The sequence below is a fragment of the Rhynchophorus ferrugineus genome, unplaced genomic scaffold, assembly GCF_030347505.1.
Source record: "Rhynchophorus ferrugineus isolate W39M unplaced genomic scaffold, kcgeb_rfMv2 rfM3, whole genome shotgun sequence".
NCBI lineage: Eukaryota > Metazoa > Arthropoda > Insecta > Coleoptera > Curculionidae > Rhynchophorus > Rhynchophorus ferrugineus.
The window spans coordinates 38057981-38078123 of record NW_027472582.1 but is presented as its reverse complement, the minus strand read 5'-3'; the positions used below and the strand labels follow the sequence as shown (position 1 = coordinate 38078123).

General features: G+C 29.6%; 2 protein-coding genes, 1 long non-coding RNA gene and 1 other non-coding gene across 4 annotated transcripts; 2 read left to right on the top strand and 2 right to left on the bottom strand.

Annotated features, from left to right (window-relative positions):
• Positions 1-1867: 1867 nt before the first annotated feature.
• LOC143192559 (histone-lysine N-methyltransferase eggless) lies at positions 1868-19174 on the bottom strand. Its single transcript, XM_076397972.1, has 23 exons — positions 18774-19174; positions 11744-11897; positions 11588-11691; positions 11408-11534; positions 11257-11354; positions 10947-11180; positions 10726-10887; positions 10461-10634; positions 10196-10372; positions 9764-9923; positions 9515-9711; positions 7467-7648; positions 7189-7407; positions 6900-7127; positions 6644-6770; positions 6431-6585; positions 6230-6372; positions 5939-6116; positions 5702-5880; positions 2999-3076; positions 2783-2943; positions 2567-2727; positions 1868-2108 (listed from the first exon to the last, which is right to left on the bottom strand). Exons 1-23 carry the CDS (start codon positions 19108-19110, stop codon positions 1902-1904), a joined length of 3942 nt encoding a protein of 1313 aa, XP_076254087.1. The 5' UTR covers positions 19111-19174; the 3' UTR covers positions 1868-1901.
• LOC143192561 (uncharacterized) lies at positions 12908-13742 on the top strand. Its single transcript, XR_013004813.1, has 5 exons — positions 12908-13129; positions 13176-13227; positions 13281-13407; positions 13461-13558; positions 13620-13742. It is a non-coding gene; the product is annotated as an uncharacterized LOC143192561 (long non-coding RNA).
• Positions 14291-15406, top strand: CHOp24 (transmembrane p24 trafficking protein CHOp24). The gene is made up of 3 exons (XM_076397973.1): positions 14291-14529; positions 14586-14870; positions 14923-15406. The coding sequence occupies exons 1-3, from the start codon at positions 14397-14399 to the stop codon at positions 15111-15113; spliced, it is 609 nt and encodes a 202-aa protein (XP_076254088.1). The 5' UTR covers positions 14291-14396; the 3' UTR covers positions 15114-15406.
• TRNAF-GAA (transfer RNA phenylalanine (anticodon GAA)) lies at positions 16852-16924 on the bottom strand. Its single transcript has one exon. It is a non-coding gene; the product is annotated as a tRNA-Phe (tRNA).
• Positions 19175-20143: the final 969 nt, after the last annotated feature.

The window sequence follows — 20143 nt, the reverse complement described above, 5'->3', positions numbered from 1 at the left end:
GCTTTCCGTAATCACCTTCTAACCAGTTTTCCAAATAGGACGCATGGAAATGCTAGTAAATAGCTGTTTGCAGTGCCATAATTAGCATTTAATGCTAAGTTGCGAGCATCTATATTTCTAATTATCCGGCATTTTGAATGTTCTGTTCTTCCAGGTTTTTGGCATACCCCTTCTTACAGACTTGGCTCATTGGAGACTCCAATGCACGATTAGTCACCGAGGTTAAAAGCACGATTGGATAGTATTTGAATTATTTGTAATTAAAGTACACAAATTAAATATAAATACATATTTTGGTATTTGTAATTTAGTTGCTTCTTAACAATGTAATTTGTAATTGGTATTTTAAATACCTGAAGCTGAGGTATTTTGTAGTTAATATTTCAAATTCTTATGGCTTTAATCGGCTGATGACTTAAGACTTGGACATCAGTTATTATATGCCTCTTCCAGAAGATGGAACTCTCTTTATGATTATATAGCACAGCTTATGTGAATTAAATTAAATTACTTATTTGAGTTGGGTAAAACTAACGCTTTCTAGGTTATACAACTATAATACTTATAATTCAATACTTATATAATCAATTATAAAGTATTGAATTGCTTATATACAGCTTTAGATTACATTAGGCAACAAATGTTACTATGGCAAATGTCTGCCTGAATGCCTGAAACCAGCTAAAGTAATTCCTATATATATATATATATATATATATATATATATATATATATATATATAGCAATATTCATCAAATTCAGTACCAAAAATACGAAAAGCGCCCGAATGAACATTGTGAATCAGCTGGATTACACAAGCACACAAAATGCATTTTCAAAGTAAATCTGTACTAGAATTAAGTGAATCTAGTAATGTTAAAAATTGTAATAAATGTATAAATATCGGCATCGATATACTACAAGATCGTTTGAACAACGGTTAAATAACTCGCTCCACTTCTGGATTGTGAAGCTGTCAATTTTCCCACAAAATAAATTCGCAAGAATTTATGATCTGCATATGGTAGTGGTAATGCTATAATGCTAAGTACTCGCTTATTCCTAGTAAGTAATACACATACATTGTTCACTTATTTTTTTATATTAAGTGGGTATAAAATTTTCCTTTTCAATATGCGTTGCACCAAACAACGTCATTTGGACACAAACTATTATAATTTTGAATATAAGCCTAAAAATGATTACAATGATTTTCCATCCCAGAAACTAATAGGCGTAACGGATCTGGTAGTGTGCCAATTTTATTTTTTCACCGACACAGCACAACTCACTAGATAATGACTTACAATATTGGCAAACGATTGTCATTTTCCCTACTATAGCTGATTTGTTGCCACCATTATCTATTTCCCGATCATAGTATAATTCTGGTCGTTCCTAGATCACAGAACCACTGCCCAATCGCTCAATTTAATTGTGTCGTGCTCGGTGTTGTGTCTGATGTATTAGTTTCAATCGAAACCAATCCACTTCATTTCCAGTAACTTTCGAAAGCAATTGTAATATACCATTACGACTATTACCAGTTTTTGTTTCTCACTAGTTATCGATGCGTTTAGCATGTGAGGTAGCCCGTGGCAGATTTGATATACTTTGACGACCTAAGTCTTTCCTTTGGCATTGTCAATAATAAAAGCTAAGAGAGTTTTTACGCATCATCAATTAAAATACGATTCGAAACAGTCGTAGAGTATTACAGTAATTTACCAAAATTACGCAAATTTGCGGCCGTCAAGATTTAGCGATACTAGATATTTACTAATTTTAAAAGAATAATATCGTTAAGATTTTAATTATTACCTGTATATTCAAATAAGTTTTATATATCAAAACTAAATCATCCATAAAATATTATAACGTTTTAATGAAATCATATAAAATTACAATAACCTGCCCTTACATTCTAAAGATGCACAATTACAGTAGAGTACTCGCCCAGGAACACTGCCTATATCGTAATTGTAATTCCATGTTAGTTCGGTACCTGCCCTGATAAACTGTGAAGAAAAAAATGCTACCCAGGGAAACCGTACATCATGTGTATCAACAAATACGTTCTGCACAAAAACATTAGGAGAACAAGAGTGCTGAAATAAAATGATATTTGAATGTGTATTTAAAAACCTAATAATTAAAAGTAAATATGCAAACAGTATAGGCAAATAACTTCAGTTTTAAAAACACGAAATGATGATTTCTGACATTATTTAAATACTTATATTATTTGCATATTTGTTGATAGGTAATTTTTCAATAAGGGTAAGTCAATGTTGTCTTGAAGGTGTCTGTTTTGTTTATTTTTCTGGTGCCAATCATGGCAAGTTACAGGATTGACCAGTATGATCACTTGATAAAATATTAAAATGAGTGTTAGATTGTAACGTCATTGGTCCATTTTCTTTTTTCGAAAATTTGACATTTTCAAATACATACGTTTTATATTGACATATACAGCTTGTACTCAAATCTAACGTCGACCCTTTTGAAAAACTCTCACAACTATAAAATTAATTGGAAAACTAAAAAAATTGAAGACATAACTCACATTTAAAAATCGTCCAATATTTCCTGCATTTTTTGCATCCATTATATAAATATTATCTTTTTCTTCTTTACCAAATAGTTCTCGCACTGACACATACTTGGAAGTTCTCTCATCTATATCTGTACTTGCTTTGGGGTTAAAACTGAGTACTTCTCTACCCTCTATTAGAAATAATATTTAAAAACATTTTTGAATATTTCTTTCAAACAACCTTACCATCTTCTTCATCACTGATAGTCACTGTATCAATATCATCTGTAATGCTTTCCATAATAGTTTTAACATCCCTCTCAGGTAGTTCTTGCTTGACCTTTACATCTGCTTCCTTTTTTTCTTCTTTTTTTTCATCATCATCTTTTCTTTTTCGCAATCGAGACCTGCCACATATAATAAAGTATAACATAAACTAAGTTAATTAAAAACATAAAATACCTGATTCCATCTTCAACTGCAGAAGGTTTATGTACAGGATGGCTTGGAGTAAAATCATTATCTTCCATGTAGGTATTTCTTAAAAAAAAATAATAAAAACTATTGTAGTTCCAAAGATCATAAATAAGATTTAATAAGGGCGGGTCGATATTGAAACGAAATGCGACGATGGGGTGAATGAACTGTACCGCGTTGGTTGATTTAATAATGAAATTTTTATCATTTGGCCATGCTGTTTAGTTATGTAATTTGCACTGTTGGATGTAATTAATGACTGAATAATAAACGCCAACTTAAACGCATAAGTGAAGTAAATACGCGTTACGTGACATGACACATATTTTTTTCTTTTATTTTTTAGAGCTCTAAACACAATTTATCTTTTGTAAATATTATTTTTGTTTTAATACGAGTGCAATAGTCAACAAGTGAAATATGAAATGTGCGATATAAACAATGTTTTTTTGAAAATAAAATAAAGTTCATAACTGAACAAAACATTGACATAGTGATGGTTTCCGAAACACACTTCACAGATAAATACTATGTGCGAATCCCCAAATGTAAGTTTTAAGCCATAAAGCACGACGGAAAAGAATACTTTGGCAAAAATTACCTACAAGCAACCAGTATAACCATAGAGGAAATCCATGGGCGAATAACAATGTCTGGGATTTATTTCCCACCTAAACATAACAAATCAGAACAATTACAAGCCTTCTTTAACGCCTTAGGTAATAGGCTGGAGGCGATCACAATTCTAACAATTTAAAGTGGGGATCAAGATTAATAATATCAAAGGGTAGTGAACTGGTCAAGGCTATGAAGACAGACAATATACAACATATCTCTACTGCTGAACCAACATATTGGTCTACAGATAGAAACAAAAAACCCAATACTGTAGATTTATGTTACAAAAAATATTGATACAAATAAAATCATATTTTCATCTATCTTTGTACCTTTTCAAGATCATTCGTAAGAAATTATAACAGTTTTTTCAAAAATTATCATAAAAGATAAACCACCTTCTCTGTGTAATAATAGAATTATCTGGTCACTATTTAGAGAAAAGAGAAACATAATCATCTCTTTAAATTTACCATTAAAAACAGAAAGTGATATAGAAACAGCAGCAATAAACTTACAAATATACAGGAGGCACCATAGCCTGCGACTTCTAACAGTGAAACATTTACAGGAATACATACCTATATCAGGTGCAATTCAGGAAAAAATTGTAGACCAAAGGAGACTACAAAAAACAATTCAATAAAGCAATACAAGATCTGAAACAATTGATGCAAAATGACCAAAACCAAAAAATTCAGTAACACTTATTATTAATTAATTAATGCAATTAAAACACTCAAAAGACCCTAGCAACATAACCCACCTAACCAAAAATGACAATTGTTGGGTTATCAGTAGTAAAAAGAAGGCTGATATTTTCTCAAATAACTTTAAAAAATTATTTAAGCTTTTCCCATCTATCCAAGGACGAAAAAAATTAAAATTACCAACTTCCTAAATATGGACTAAATAAATAAATAAATAAATAAATATGGACAAATTACAAAAGATATTGTTCGACTGCATTCCTGATTCCCATAGCTCAGGCTTTTGAAAAATTATGGTACCTAGCGTTGCACGTTAAATTTAAGAAACTCCTCATCCACATTTCCAGTTACTAAAATCTTATCTGACAGATAGACATTTCACTATAAAACAAGATGATGAACTCACTGCATTACATCCATATATTCAGAAATTCTACAATGCAATGTACTGGGCCTGATATTGTATCTCCTATATAAAGTCGATCTACCGATCACAAAAATTACTACTATGGCAATATATGCGGACGACATGGCCATCTCAGCATCTCATGAATATTCAATAACAGTGACTGAAGACATAGCGTATTATGAAACAAAATATACCCATGTAACATTCACTTTGCGTAGAAGTACATTCCCGTTAGTGAATATCAATAACTGTCAACTTCTATAAGCCTAGGATGCTAAATATCTTGGTATGCATCTGGACCGACGCCTAACCTGGAAGAAGCACATATTTGCTAAACGAAAACAACTTGGACTTAAACTATGTCCAATACAAATCAGACTTATCAGCAAATCCATGTTAACATTAGATAACAAGGTATTGCTATATGTCTAATATAGCAATCATACAACGGTTCCAAAACAAAGTGTTGTGTGTCATTATCCATGCTCTTTACCGTCTTTAATGAAGTGATACAACGCGATATTCCTCTAGAACCATAACGAGTGTAAAACAAAATGCTTTAAAAGAGTGTTGGTGCAAGGGTGTTACCCCAAGGTGCTGGATAATCAGCTAAATATGCAATGTGAGTGTGAAGGATGTACAGGCTAAAACATTTAACACCATCCGATCTGGTTATAGGACATATATAGACTTTAGAATAACATTTAGAATAAGAATTAAGGTAATATTTTACACAAGAGATCATTTAATGAAGTTATCTTCTACATGTCATGTATATATTATAATTATGTCGAATCACCGAAGAGTAATAATTAAAAAAACCTAAAATCGTCTATATAACACAGTCACAAGCTGCCTACCAGCCCTTTCCAATTTTCAAATCATACATATCGATTAAGAGATAATAGATATCGATTTAGAGATAAGAGATAAGATAATTAAGATTTATACCTTTTTTTCGTTTGGCTAGTTTTTTGAGATTTCTGCTCTTTTACTTCAATAGGAGGTGGAGACTTTTCTTTTTCAAAGTCATCTTCTACAACTTCTTCTTCATAATCTTCTTTATATTTTTCTACTATTTCTATGTAATCAAGTTCTGCAAAATATTCATCCCCATATTGTATACCATCCTAGAATATATAAAAAGTAAGTCTATGCTGTTTATCAAACACTGATCTCTCGCTCTACCTCATTTGCCATTTGTTCAGTGTGAAGGGTACCAGCATATATACATATAAAAGTACCTTGTGGGATATCATTTAAGCATCTAATACCCCATCCTTTGTTAGGAGTTTTAAATACCTGCAATTTTAATGACATTGGATTTTGGGCAACACGGTTTAAACATGTTGAGGTACATTTACACCTGAAAAATCATATTTACTGTTATGCTGCATTAAATATATATATATATATATATATATATATATATATATATATATATATATATATATATCTTATATATATCTATTAAAGTACCTTGAATTGCATTCATAAATTCCAGTTATAACTTGATCCTGTAATCTTCTGTATATATAACCTACTGAAATGGGATCAACATCTTTTCCTAAATATTTTATACCCTCCAAGGTTAGTTTCCAACATGAACATTTTAATTTATCCTGAAATCCATTAAAAAGTGAAAATCCAATAAATAATAAATAATACAATTATATTTACCACACAATCATCATCACAATCACAACCACATAAATATTCGGGATCTAAATTCATATTAACTCCATCCATAGGAACCCTTTTTATTGAATAATTGCAAAAATCTAGCATGTCATTATTAAGACCATTTATCACTGGTATTGGAACTTGTTCAATACCTAAAAATAATATATTTAGATGACAATTCAGATGCTATTGTATATGTCGTGTTGTCACCCTTTGATAGATCTTTGGGATCAGGTGCACATTCCACACTAAACTCAGCTAAGCAACGAACCATGTGATTAAAATCGAACAAGTCAACAGTCATTTCACTCTCAGTAATTCTTAAGTAATAATGTACCTATAATATAAATATATTTTAATAAAACAGTATATGAAACAGAATATGTATATATATATATATATATATATATATATATATATATATATATATATATAGTTTAGCTTTGTACCAAATTAACATTACTACCTCACTAATATCCCTGATCATTCGACCGCAAGGAGCTTTATATATAATAATTTTACGTCCTCTATCTTTAACAGTCATCCTAGCCCAACCGCATAGCAGAGGCTTCGATAATGGGTTATGTCCCTTGAGTTTAATAAAGTTGTGCGTAAGAAAAGTCTTACAAGCTGGATCACATGTATGTTGTTTATATTCCCTCTTGGTAACTTGCTGATCTCTTGGAGTAAAATACTACCAAAAGAACTCATGTTCGTTAAAATATGTCGCGCAGAATAAACAAAAAATAATTTACCATAATTTTGCTAGTTGGCCCTGTAGTATTAGCAGGCGTATTATTAACAGGAGGTAAAAATGGTACAATATTGGGTGTAGGCTGATTAGCGGTATTTGGTTTGGTGGTACTTTTTCTAGCAACGGCACGTGTAACTGTTTTTGGTTCCTCTTCTTTAATTGGTGTTTGCTGAACAAAGTCTTTGTTCCTTGTATATTGGACAACTGTAGCAGATTCATTCTAAAATGTATGGAATAAAAATTAGTTAATATAGTAAAAATTTTAAATTAATGTAGTACCATTGCTAACTTTCTAGGAGTTCTTAGTCCTGTATGCCTGTTAGTTGCAGCTTGTTCCTCTCTAAACATTGGACTTAATCTTGTAGAACCTCTATATATCCATTCCCATCTCTTAAGAGCATCAAAATATACTTTTACCAAGGAGCAGTCAATTGCTTTTATTGTACATAACCACCACTTTCCTATAAATATAATTGGAATCGTCTAATAGAGTAAGATAATAAAAATTCTACATATAGCCCGTACGATAAAACAGTGAACCCACATTATCTACATTTATAAGTCAAAACGTTGCAGTGTTACCACATCAACTTTGAGTTTTAATTCATTTTAGTTTTTTAACAAAATTGTAATCTAAATAAAATAACGAAACAAAAGTAATGTTATAAAATATCGTATATTTTAACATTATCCATCTAATGCATAAATTATCTCGTTCAAAATAAGCAAAGCACCAACTCAATGTTTGCAGATTTACAACCTGTAATTATTATGACTAATATTTGGTAGAATTTTGAAGACGTTTGACAACCAGGCGAATTTGGTAGGTTGAATCAGTTAAGTGTTCAAACGTATCAGACAGTATTGTATCTCTTTTTAACTAGAATAAAATGAGAAGGAAAGTATTGTTTGATTTTAAAACGAATTTACAAGTTGCGATAAGCAGTACTTTTGACATCGCGATGACCTGATTTTACTGTTATTTTGAACAATAGACTATATAGTCAACTTTTCTACATGTTTATAAACAATTACATTTATCTTAAACAGTTTATTTATTAGATTTTTAAATTTAAATTTTTCGATGAGATCTTAATAATAATAACTTTTTGAGTTTTTTTTTTCTAACTTTGATTTGATTTAATTATTTTCCGCCATAATTCATTCGGAAAAGAGATTGATCATTGAAAGATTTTTATTTGACGCGATTCTAAACTCGACCGAATTTTAGTTTTTTCGGAAGAAATGAGCCATGAGTTATCGACTCGAACGAGTGGTAGTCGATAAGAGCAATATTTGATGAATCTGAAGAGTGGAGTAGAGCATGTCCAGCGTTATTGTGCCGAAAGATCATATTATTATGCTTTTGGTGTATTGGGGTCGTTTCCAGTTCAATACTCGTCTCAAATCCGTTCATTACTTTGTTTTTAAAATGTTCCAGTTTCCAATGAGGGTTTCTTTAGGTTTGACCGTCGAATTATATCAATTCATCTAGATTTAATTGATATAATCTTCAATGTTTGTAAATCGTGATTATCAATGAAATTTGACACATTTACATGAATCTGTGTAACATTTAATGTGGAAAACATTTAAATATAAGACAATTTTCTAGAAAAAAACGTAATATATGCTTTTTCTGTCATTATGGCAGCAGTATATTAATTGTTATCAGTACTATCAAATGAACATAATAATAGTATTATTCAAATTCCATGGTTTTGGTATTTATGTAACATGAACTTTGTTAATCAGTATTTTTAAGAGGTCTTATTAGAAATGGATTCGTCTTAGGATTGTTATGTTAGAATTAAATATTTATTACTGAAGCAAAAATTGATAAAATCTCATTGAACTGTTTGGCAAGAAATCGCCGAATAACGTGTTTCATTACAGATCTCATTTAATGACATATTTTTGGCATGTAATTGATAAAAATAAATCGAGATAAATCATAGCGAGTAAGTTCCATAAGATTGAAAGAAGAGATCGCAGTTTAATACTAAAAATTGAAGCTGTTTATCATAAATATCCCTGAATATATAAATAGAAGATTTATTTTCATGAATAATATATACAAGATATAAAAGGTAATGGGCTTTTAGATATAGTAATATATTAAGAGTGTATTGATGTCATTCAAAACTATTAATTGAAATAAAATGTTGACAAGAATGAAACAGTCCTTCAAATTACAAGGACACAGTAGATTATATGTATTATTATATATTAATACTAGACACCTGATCACATTTTAAATTCTCTATTTTCTTAGTAATCTGATTTAATATAATCTATGAAAATTACATATGATATAGTCAACTCACCATTATATTCAACACGTACGGTTTGATTAGGATTCATTTTAACCATAGGTCTGTCTTGGCTCTCAAGATATTTCTTTATAAAGGGTCGTGAATCCTCGGGCATATCTTCCCAAACATTTTTACTAGATTCTATAACTAAATGGATTCCAAAATGAGGTACATATTGGGCATAACCAATATCAAAGAAAATTAAATATCTGTAATAGAAATAATAAAAATAATGCCATGTGAATTTCATTTAAGTATTACCTATATTTATTTGATTCAACTGGATGTTCTCCAACAACTCCAGCATAGTAAGGATCTATTCTTGGTCTTTTTACATTCGGTGAATTGGTTACTTCAGATTTGAATATTGATATGACTCTCGTTCCAACACTGAGACGTGACTTACATGATGATACACTAGCTAAAGTGGAAGGGATTAAGATTAATTATATTTAGTGTTATATTAGTTAACCTAATACAAAAACTGCACTTTGTTCATTAGTGTGCAATAAACATAATAATAATAAATAATTCTATAAACAATTTTAATCAACTGTAAAAACGAATTTAAATATATTTGTTAGTCCCTCCTGATATATATGCTATATTTAAAGTTCCAAAATAAGACCTTTTTAATACTTCTTAATGTGATATAAATTAAAAACTTGTGAATGCAAAAGTGGATATACTTACCAAGTTGTTTTCCACATACTATTCTTTCTTTTTGCTGTTTAAGTTCTATTAATCTATAATGTGTCTCAGGATAACTTTGACCACGAAATATCTCATTAGATGAAATAATCTGTTGTAAACGCGCTTTAATCCAAGATCCCTGAAGATTATTCTCTCTGGTAATGTAATAAATTTCATCTAAAATGAAAATATCTCTATAGTAAATTAATTTAAAATCCAGTAATTTGTTTCTTTTTCAATTTTTTTTAGATTGATATTGTCTTACCAACTTTAGCTACAGGTTTATTTTGATCTGTAAGTATGCTAATAGGCAAATCTTTTGGTTTCTCAATTTCAGCATCCTGTTTTATTCCCATTGAATGTTTTAAATCCTCTGAATAATTTATAGGTTTTTGTTGAATACGGGCACTTTTTCTTGCATTTTCAATAGGATTATACTCTACAAAATAAAATGCATATGAAAGTTTAATAGCACTAATTCACATAGTAGTTCATAAAAATTTAAAAAACATTTGTTGATTTTTGCTTACCATTTCTTACTTGCAAAACATGACTCAATGAATAATCATCCAATATAATACAGCTTTTTAATGATCTAATGTCTGGCCTAAACTGATTATATAAGTCAATTTGTATCGTGTCTAAAAGATTACGTACACCCTTTATTTCTTTAGATATATTTTGACAATCATCTAAAAAGTAAAAACAAAAAATTTTAAATCAGATATTAAAATATTATATATATACATACCTTCCAACTTCTGAACCTCTTGTTTTAGAAATTCCTTTTCCTTTTTTAGGTGATTTTTTATATCAAATTTATCAATTGTTTCCATAAGTATGTCTTCAATGTTATTAGTGATAAATTTAAAATTTTCATCTGATATGTATTCCATTTCCTTTAAATTTTCTGTTTCTTCATCAGAATCATCAATTTGTAAAGTTTCATTTATTATCGGAAAATCAACATTAAATAGTAACTGTCCTGTAGAAAATATAGAAAAAATGGAAAATATTAGATGTCATTGCAATAATTATTGCTTTTAAGTAAAAAATTATACCATTAATTAAATTTGTTGCTAATTTATCATTGTCTTCGACAGCTTGATTAAAACAATCCATACAAATTTCCTCCTGGTTATGAGATGATTTTTTAACACTAAAAGTTCTATAATTGTTATATGTACTATAAGAATATAACCTTTAACTTACCGGAAATACGCTAAACAAAAATCAGGAGCAAAAACAAAATTATCATTTTGCCCCTTACAGGAAGTGTTGATACATTTGTTACTTCTACATTTCTCAACGAGATCAATCACTTCTTTAACAGAAGATCCTGGAAGTTTATTTTATTATATCATACATATATCATTTATAGAAATAATTTACCTAAATCATCAGGTTCTTTTGAAGGACCAGGCTGAGCTTCAGGTAAAAAAGACTTTTCATTATCATCATCATCATCCAAAATAACAATACTTGTTGCATGGGGCCTGTATAAAAACAAATTATGAAACGTAATTTTTATAAATTGTTTTGTTTTACCCTTTTGTAGATTCAGTTGTTGGGGATTTTGATACAATTTTTGTTTCCTCACTTTCTTTACTTAAATTTGTATGCTCATCTGATTTTCTTTCTATTATTGGACTAATAGGAACTGGTTCATCAATTTCCATAGCATCATCAGTAGTTTCCATATCTGTATAGAGTTAATTTCTTCAGTTTGATGTATACAAAATATAACCTTAAAGTTATGCTGATATTCAAAATAATTATTGAATTATTATGTATTTTTTCTATTATCTATGAAAATTCCTATAAATATAGATATATTCAAGTAATATATGCTTATATACATATATATAATAATTATTATATATTAAATCAACATGAATGTTGAATGGGAGAAATTTTTAAAATTCATTTAAAAACATTTGTATTAAACTTCATGACATAAACTTATATTAATATAGCACAACATTTCACTGTATAATAGTTGTAATCATGTTATTTAAAACTAAACTTAAATTATTTTTAAATAATTTAAAAGCAGGAACAGAACTTGCAATTTAGTATAATTGCTAAAAAATATACAGCAAACTAGACTATTTATACTTTGCTGTCATAACCTGCAATTATATTTTATTCGGTGTAGCAAAGATGTCGCCAGCACATAACCAATAATATTTAACATATAAGTTAGGGGTAGGGATGCAGAAGAAAAAAATATCGATATTTTTGTCCGATAATTTTTTTTTAATTAAATTTTTTTTTAATTAAATATAATTTTTAATAAACCTTTAAATTTGATACTTAATTTTTTAAATGTCTATCAAAAACCTCACTAGCCGGCTTGGTGGCGCAGTGGTAAAGGCGATGTGACCTCCTACTGTTGCGATAGCCGCTGATTTGAATCCTGCTGGGGCATGGTCGTACATTTATGTTTGTAATTATTTAATATTTGTGAATGTTCTAGGCAAGAGTGTAAAATCCGACAAAATCCGGAAAATGATCTCAGTCACGCCAGTGACCAGGCTGGGTAAGACCGGATGTCTTCTGGGACGATTTCTAAAGTTGGTCACTCGCCAGTTGGTAGGCTTAATGCTGAGGATCGTGGTTCGGAGCCCACGTTAAATTTTAGGCCCAGTCTATATAAACCCATAGTTGGTAAAAGCAGACTTTAAAATAAAAAACCTCACCACTTTCTAATAGATTTAGAGAAAATATATATTTTTTGACGCTAATATTTCACTATTTTTATTTTTTCTCAAAAATATCGATATATTTTTTGTAAAATATCGGGAATTTTGTATATTATAGGGATGAAATTAATTCTATACAGATATGGAAATTACTGATGATGCTATAGAAATTAATGAGCCAGTTTCTATTAGTCCAATAATAGTAAGAAAATCAGATGAACATAAAAAGGTAAGTATAGAAAGTGAGGAAACAAAAATTCTATTCTAATTTTAAGTCTATTTTACCTGAAGCTCGGCCTGGTCCTTCAAAAGAACCTGATAATTTAGGTAAATTATTTCTATAAATGATATATGTATGATATAATAAAATAAACTTCCAGGATCTCCTGTTAAAGAAGTGATTGATCTCGTTGAGAAATGTAGAAGTAACAAATGTATCAACATGTCCTGTAAGTGACAAAATAATAATTTTGTTTTGGTTCCTGATTTTTGTTTAGCGCATTTCCGGTAAGTGAAATGTAATATTCTTACAGTACATATAATAATTATAGAACTTTTAGTTTTAAAAAATCATCTAATAACCAGGAGGAAATTTGTATAGATTGTTTTAATCAAGCTGTCACAGGCAAGGATAAAATAGCAACAAATTTAATTAATGGTATAATTTTTTACATAAAAGCAATAGTTATTGCAATGACATCTAACATTTTCCATTACAGGACAATTACTATTTAATGTTGATTTTCCGATAATAAATGAAACTTTACAAGTTGATGATTGTGATGAAGAAACAGAAAATTTAAAGGAAGTGGAATACACATACATATCGCATGAAAATTTTAAATTTATCAATAACAACATTGAAGACCTACTTATAGAAACAATTGATAAATTTTAAAAAATCACCTAAAATGGATAAGAAATTTTTAAAACAAAAGGTTCAGAAGTTGGAAGGTATGTATATATATAATATTTTAATATCTGATTTTACATTTTTTTTACTTTTTATATCTTTGTGCAAATACATCTAAAGAAATAAAGGGTGTATGTAATCTTTTAGACACAATACAAATTGACTTATATAATTACTTTAGGCCAGATATTAGATTATTAAAAAAATGTATCTTATTGGACGATTATCCATTGATATATTTTTTTTTTCAAAAAATATCGATATTACGTTATATTCTCGATATTTTATCTGCATCCCTAATTTAAGTTAATTGTTAAACACTACATATATCAAAATATATTTTTTATATATATGATAGGGTACTATACAGGATATTGCTATAAGTTTTATCACAAAAGTTCAATGAAAGCTAATATAACTATGTCTATATATAACTAGCTAATCAAAATTCATTAATTTGATAATTTCCCATGGTGCACAAAAGATGGCATCACTATAAGCAGTAAAAGTTTGGCAAATATTTAGGTTAGATACGTGGCCCGTGTCTAGTTCTGTGGGTTTTCTTTAAATTTAGCTTCTTAATATGTATTCTTTAATATATATTACCTTATTTTTCGTAACATATATTGTTTATGCTAATGCATATATCATAACTGTAGATGCCGATGCTGAAGAATGTTTCTTTGAGAAAGCAACAGAGGCTGGTACAAAATTAGGTAAATTAAAATTTTAATTAGGTAAAACATATATCTCAACGTGTACATATTTATAGGACTAAGCTTCCAAATTGCCGAAGGTGGCTTTTTGGATATAGATGTCAGAATTTTGGGTCCTGATGGTAAAGCAATATATGAAGAACAACGACAAACATCTGGAAAATACACATTTGCTGCTCATTTCTCTGGGATTTATACGTTTTGTTTCTCCAACAAAATGTCTACAATGACTCCAAAAGTTGTTATGTTTGATGTATCAGTTGGTGAGCCTCCAAAACAAGAGGGACAGGAAGATGATATGTCAGCTGATAAATTAGATGGAATGATCAGAGAATTATCTGGTAAGACAGCATAATATCTATGTATATCATATAATTGGTTATTTATGTTTAGCATCACTCACTGCAGTAAAACAAGAACAAGAATACATGCAAGTAAGAGATAGAATTCATAGAGCTATAAATGAAAGTACAAATTCAAGGGTTGCAATGTGGTCTTTCTTTGAGGCTTTTATTTTGATCGCTATGACCCTTGGGCAGGTTTATTACCTAAAAAGGTTCTTCGAAGTAAGAAGAGTAGTGTAAATAAAGTTTATGGGCAGATTGTGTGATGTTGTTGAACTTGGTTATTATGAACTGATTTTTTGTGATCTGTGTACTTTTTAATGTATGTATTTTTACATGTATGTACAAGAACATTTTTTGTACATTTAAGAAATAAACATTTCAATAATTAAATTTCAAATAATTTTATTGAAAAGACACAACTTGATGAATGTACACATGAATGAACACAATGAATTTATTTTTTAGGTACCTAGTTTAAGTTGTACTGTATTCTCTTTTTTAAAAAATTAAAATACAGAAAGTGAATTAAACATTTTATTTGTTGATTTTTTTTATTTGTAGGCTGATTTTAATTATCTGATTTCATAATGCCTATCTGTGAGACACGTTTTACCATAAGATCCAAACAACTAGAGCCGTTTCAGTTGCGTTATGTAACAATAGATTTGATTTTAATAGAATAATTATAGTCCCATAGAAAGATAACATGTTAAGTTAACAATCTAATAATAGGCATGTCCACTGCAATGAACAATCAATAAACATATGTATTTACTAATGAAATAAAATTAATATGATTAATAGAAGATATTGATAATGTATGTAATAAAATAAAATGACAGCCCATCAAAATTAATAACACTAATCACAGCGAATTACGCTGCGTGTATGTAAACGGATGTAAATGTATTTTGTTTTGTGTACACTTCTTTTACGATTTCTGTTAAAGAAACTGATTTCAAGAAACGTTTTTGAAGTTTTCGGTTTCGAGAAAGGCTAGCAATAGAACAAGGATTCGCGAAGGCAAATAGTTGTAATTAATCTCTCAAACAATAGATCATCAATATGATTTTTTCTCCTAGTTTCACTCACCAAGTCTCACATATTTTTTGGTGGCATTACTTTCTTCTAAGCTTTTTAAACATTCTCTAAGATGTGCGTAGAAAGAGGAAATGTTACAATCAAAACTAAAAACCGTCTCTTTCGAACTTACCAATTCTTCTGTATGGCTCCGAAACTTGAACATTGTTATGGTCTGTCATCTGCAAGCTTGAATTATTTCAAATGTAATCCTTAAGGAAAATTCTACATATTAGCAGATGCCACAATTGAGTAACAAACCTAGAGACGCAGATAAGTGTTGTTTGGGCGTGTCTTTTCAATGATAAGTGAACGAATCTCTCACAGCCTTCTATGGTGTAATCGATCTCTCAGATCGGAGATACATCAAGCAGCCACGAAAAAGGCATAGATTAAGATCATAAAAAGTGACTTGAATGCTTGCGATCGATCGCCAACTGTGGCGATATTTGCTGAGTTCTGCGGCACTATCAACAGTGTATTTGTTGATAAGTAGATACTCTCTCCGAGCGCTGGGTACGAATTGATGATAATTATTTGTTGTATGCGACGTACACTAATTATACACTTTAAAAATTATAATTAACCTGCAAAACAAATGATTTTGGTGTTGTATTCTTTTCTAATATTTATATATGTTTAATTTCATAGGTGTGGCACCATAAGCGGAATTATCTTAAACTTGAAATAGAAATAGGCACTTTTGACGAAAACTTTCGTGTAGAAATAATATATTTTTAGGACATGCAATATTACGATGTAGAACAGTCTTTTTGAAGTCATATTGTCTATTCATTATTAAGAGGAATATAATTTATTTAAGTTAAATAACACCCTATAATATTGGATTTCTGTTTTACTAACGGTTTTTTAAGCAACGAAATAAAAAATCTTCTGCCGAAACCCGGGATCGAACCAGGGACCTTTAGATCTTCAGTCTAACGCTCTCCCAACTGAGCTATTTCGGCTATGAAAGATGTTTTTCCAAGGTTTTATACTTCATATTTATTACGAATTAGGCTACATACTTGAAAAGCATATCTTGTTTCCCCAATTAATTCAATTGAGGGTGACATTAGATAATAAATTTGGGAAGACTATTGCCTTAGCAAATGTGGTAAATCTTGTTTTTGTTTATCACATATCAATGTATAATATTGCTATAATAATAACAATGAAAACTTTCCATACAACCAGATTTTACTACAGCAAAAATGTACAAAAAATTGATTTATTAATATTTGCGCATTTTCAGATTTCAAATTGTGATTTTTGTTCAGCATTAGGATGTGTATGGAATAAAAAATATCCGATGTGAAAAAAGTACAGCAAAAAACCAAAACATTGATTTTGATTCACTTCGAATAGTTTTCTAAAAATTGCCATCAATATGAACTTTTTAGTACAGGATATATCAAGAATAGTAACAGACGGCTATTTATAATCTTTGTTGTTTAACAAGGGAAATATATACTGTGAACGAAATATAAAAAATATGTACTTGAATCTCTAGAAAACCCGCTAAGCTTGGTACGTTTTGTAGTAATAGTTTTTTTTTAAATCTTTCTTTGAAGCCCTTTTTGTTCTCTTCTATTAATAAATTTCTTTCTTTTTTTAAAAAATGTGTGGTCTTACTGTAGATGTATAGTTTAGTCTATTTAATTAGCATGCACATTTGGTAGGAACATATCCTGATTTCGTTCGTACTTTCGATAGTGGTTCGGTAATCGTTTGACAATTACGAAATAAATAATGTATCCATTAAGTGGTGAATATATTTAATAGAGGAGTCTAACCTCAAAAAGTGGAATTTATTATTGGATTGAGTTTAGAGTTTAATTTATTTTTATTTTAAAATTTAGAATTTTGAGCTATAGTTGCTAGATCTCGTCAGGTACGGTTAAGCCACTTAATTCGCATTGTGTTGTTGCTTGATATGAAAACCAGGATAGCAGATTTGCAGTTTATTTAGAGCGGACAGCAGTTACGGGCCAGTGGCTCCGCGTGGATTTAAATCTTACAATTCCCGTAGAAATAATATATTAAAAAAAGATAGATTAGAATATTATAAAGAAATTTTTGAAAACGAGTTATCATGCCTATTGCACGGAAATTATATATTACAATACTTAACAATACACGTTCATGGCGTTATTGCCTCTGTTACAAGCAATTGTAAATATAATTTACAGTTTGATCGTGATTCCTTTGATGTGTAATATTAGGTTAAGTACATTGAAAACGTTTTATAGTTTTTAATAAATTCAATAAATTTATAGTCTTATAAACATATATTATTTTGTATAAATTTATTAAAAATATATGATATGAAAATATATCATTGTTATATTACAAAGAGAGTTATTGTTGAAAAATTGTATTATAAAAAATATATAGATATATTAATTATGAAATATTTCTATTTTTATATCATGGGTAGGTTGTTCCTTGAATTGAATTCATCTGTTCTTATTGAACATCGTTACATCGTTGAATTTCCGCTAAGTTAAAGATAACGGATAAAATATATATTTAAAAATAAAACAAAATAAAACCTACATGTGTTATATCATTTTTAACATTAGCTCAGTTTTTGTATTTAAATTACTGATTTTTAAGGTAATAAACACAGTTAAATAAACCGCATCATGCGCTAAAATTAATATAATAATTCTATTAATATTAGATAATTTATAATGATAACTGAAGTTATTAATACAGTGTATAGAATAGACAGTGTGTTTTTTTTAACTTTGGAACTTAATTTAAATCAAGCGGGTAATTTTCAAGCGTTATATTATTACCAAAATTACTTACTTATATCATGTAAAATTCTTTCGAGGCTTCGAAGCGATATTCCTAGTACAGCTGCACGCTTTTTCGCCGAAAGCTTGGGAAATTGTTGTAAGGACTGTTTGGTCGCCCTTATATACTTCGGCGTTCGTATTGTCCTTGCCCTTGCCCTTTTCTGAAACTTCCTATCTATTTCGCGATTGTTTAAAACCCATCGACGAATTGTTTTCCCGCCTGGAACTGTATCATTAGGACCAAGATCGAACCGAGTACGGAAGGCCTGCTTCGTCAACATTATAGATTTGCCGTTTCTTAGATATTCATCGATTGTAAAAGCCCTATGCATTTCACTCCAAGGCATAGTTATAACCGAAAACGACACGAACTAACTTGATCCTCACAGCAAACAGTCCAGCAATAACACTACTGTTCCAGAGCTCGGCTTTAGTCGGAAGCGATCGTTTTTGGCGGTACAAATGTGCATAAGAAAGCGGTGCTGCCAGTTCTACAATTTAAATGATATGTCTAATGTTCTTTTATGTTTTTCGTTGATATTAATTAATTGTATTATCTTTTTTATTTGAAAAAGGCAGAATAATTTATAACGCAAAATACTGTCAATATCATTTACGTTAAGATGGGATTGAAATGGCAGTGTCATTTATATTTTCCATTCAATAAGTCGTCACATTTTTTCTTGAAATAAAAGGTATTGTTTTAAGTATTACACGTTACATATAGTTCCTGCATATTATTAAGAATCTAATATGTGACATATATTTTGAAATACTGTATATTAGCTATTAGAATATATCCTAAATCTGCTACCTAATAAAATAATAAAATAAAGACAAATTTAACCAAAAACTATCAATAAACATTTTGGATTTTGTATGATTTGGGATCGTTACATCGTTGATTGGTATGTTTATATTATTTATAAAAAGCACTGAAAAAAATATAATTTAGTTTATATTTTCTCAATTTATTTTGTTTAAAAGACGTAATTGCAAAAAATATTACGAGGCAATGGCAGGCAAGGCAATCAAATGTCAATTTCAAATGAAGTTTGACAGATTACATACTAATTTAGTTTTAAAATATTTATGTTATCAGTCAATTAATAAAATTAGCCGCTTTCGTTGGTGCAGTGGTCAAGGCGACCGTACAGTCCTACTGTTGCGAGACTCGCGGGTTTGAATCCTGCTGGGCATGGATGTACTTTATGTTTGTGATTGTAAATGTCTTTCTGTATTTCTGTATTACAAAAAACATTGATCCAAAAAAGTGTCAGGCAGAATCATGTTTCGACCTGTCTTCTGATAATTCTTCAATAATAGTAACAATTTCTTCAAAAATTACCATCAAACATAAACCTCCTTCTCTGTGCAATA

What these genes read in the sequence shown, in the direction of transcription:
- CHOp24 (XM_076397973.1), top strand. Translation starts at nt 14,397, where the DNA reads ATGTATTCTTTAATATATATTACCTTATTTTTCGTAACATATATTGTT. An exon ending in AGAGGCTGGTACAAAATTAG is followed by an intron (nt 14,530 to 14,585) that starts GTAAATTAAAAT and finishes ACATATTTATAG; the next exon opens with GACTAAGCTTCCAAATTGCC. An exon ending in AATGATCAGAGAATTATCTG is followed by an intron (nt 14,871 to 14,922) that starts GTAAGACAGCAT and finishes ATTTATGTTTAG; the next exon opens with CATCACTCACTGCAGTAAAA.
- LOC143192559 (XM_076397972.1), bottom strand. Translation starts at nt 19,110, where the DNA reads ATGCCTTGGAGTGAAATGCATAGGGCTTTTACAATCGATGAATATCTA. An exon ending in TAAACCTGTAGCTAAAGTTG is followed by an intron (nt 10,373 to 10,460) that starts GTAAGACAATAT and finishes TTTTCATTTTAG; the next exon opens with ATGAAATTTATTACATTACC. An exon ending in CTCCTAGAAAGTTAGCAATG is followed by an intron (nt 7,408 to 7,466) that starts GTACTACATTAA and finishes CATACATTTTAG; the next exon opens with AATGAATCTGCTACAGTTGT.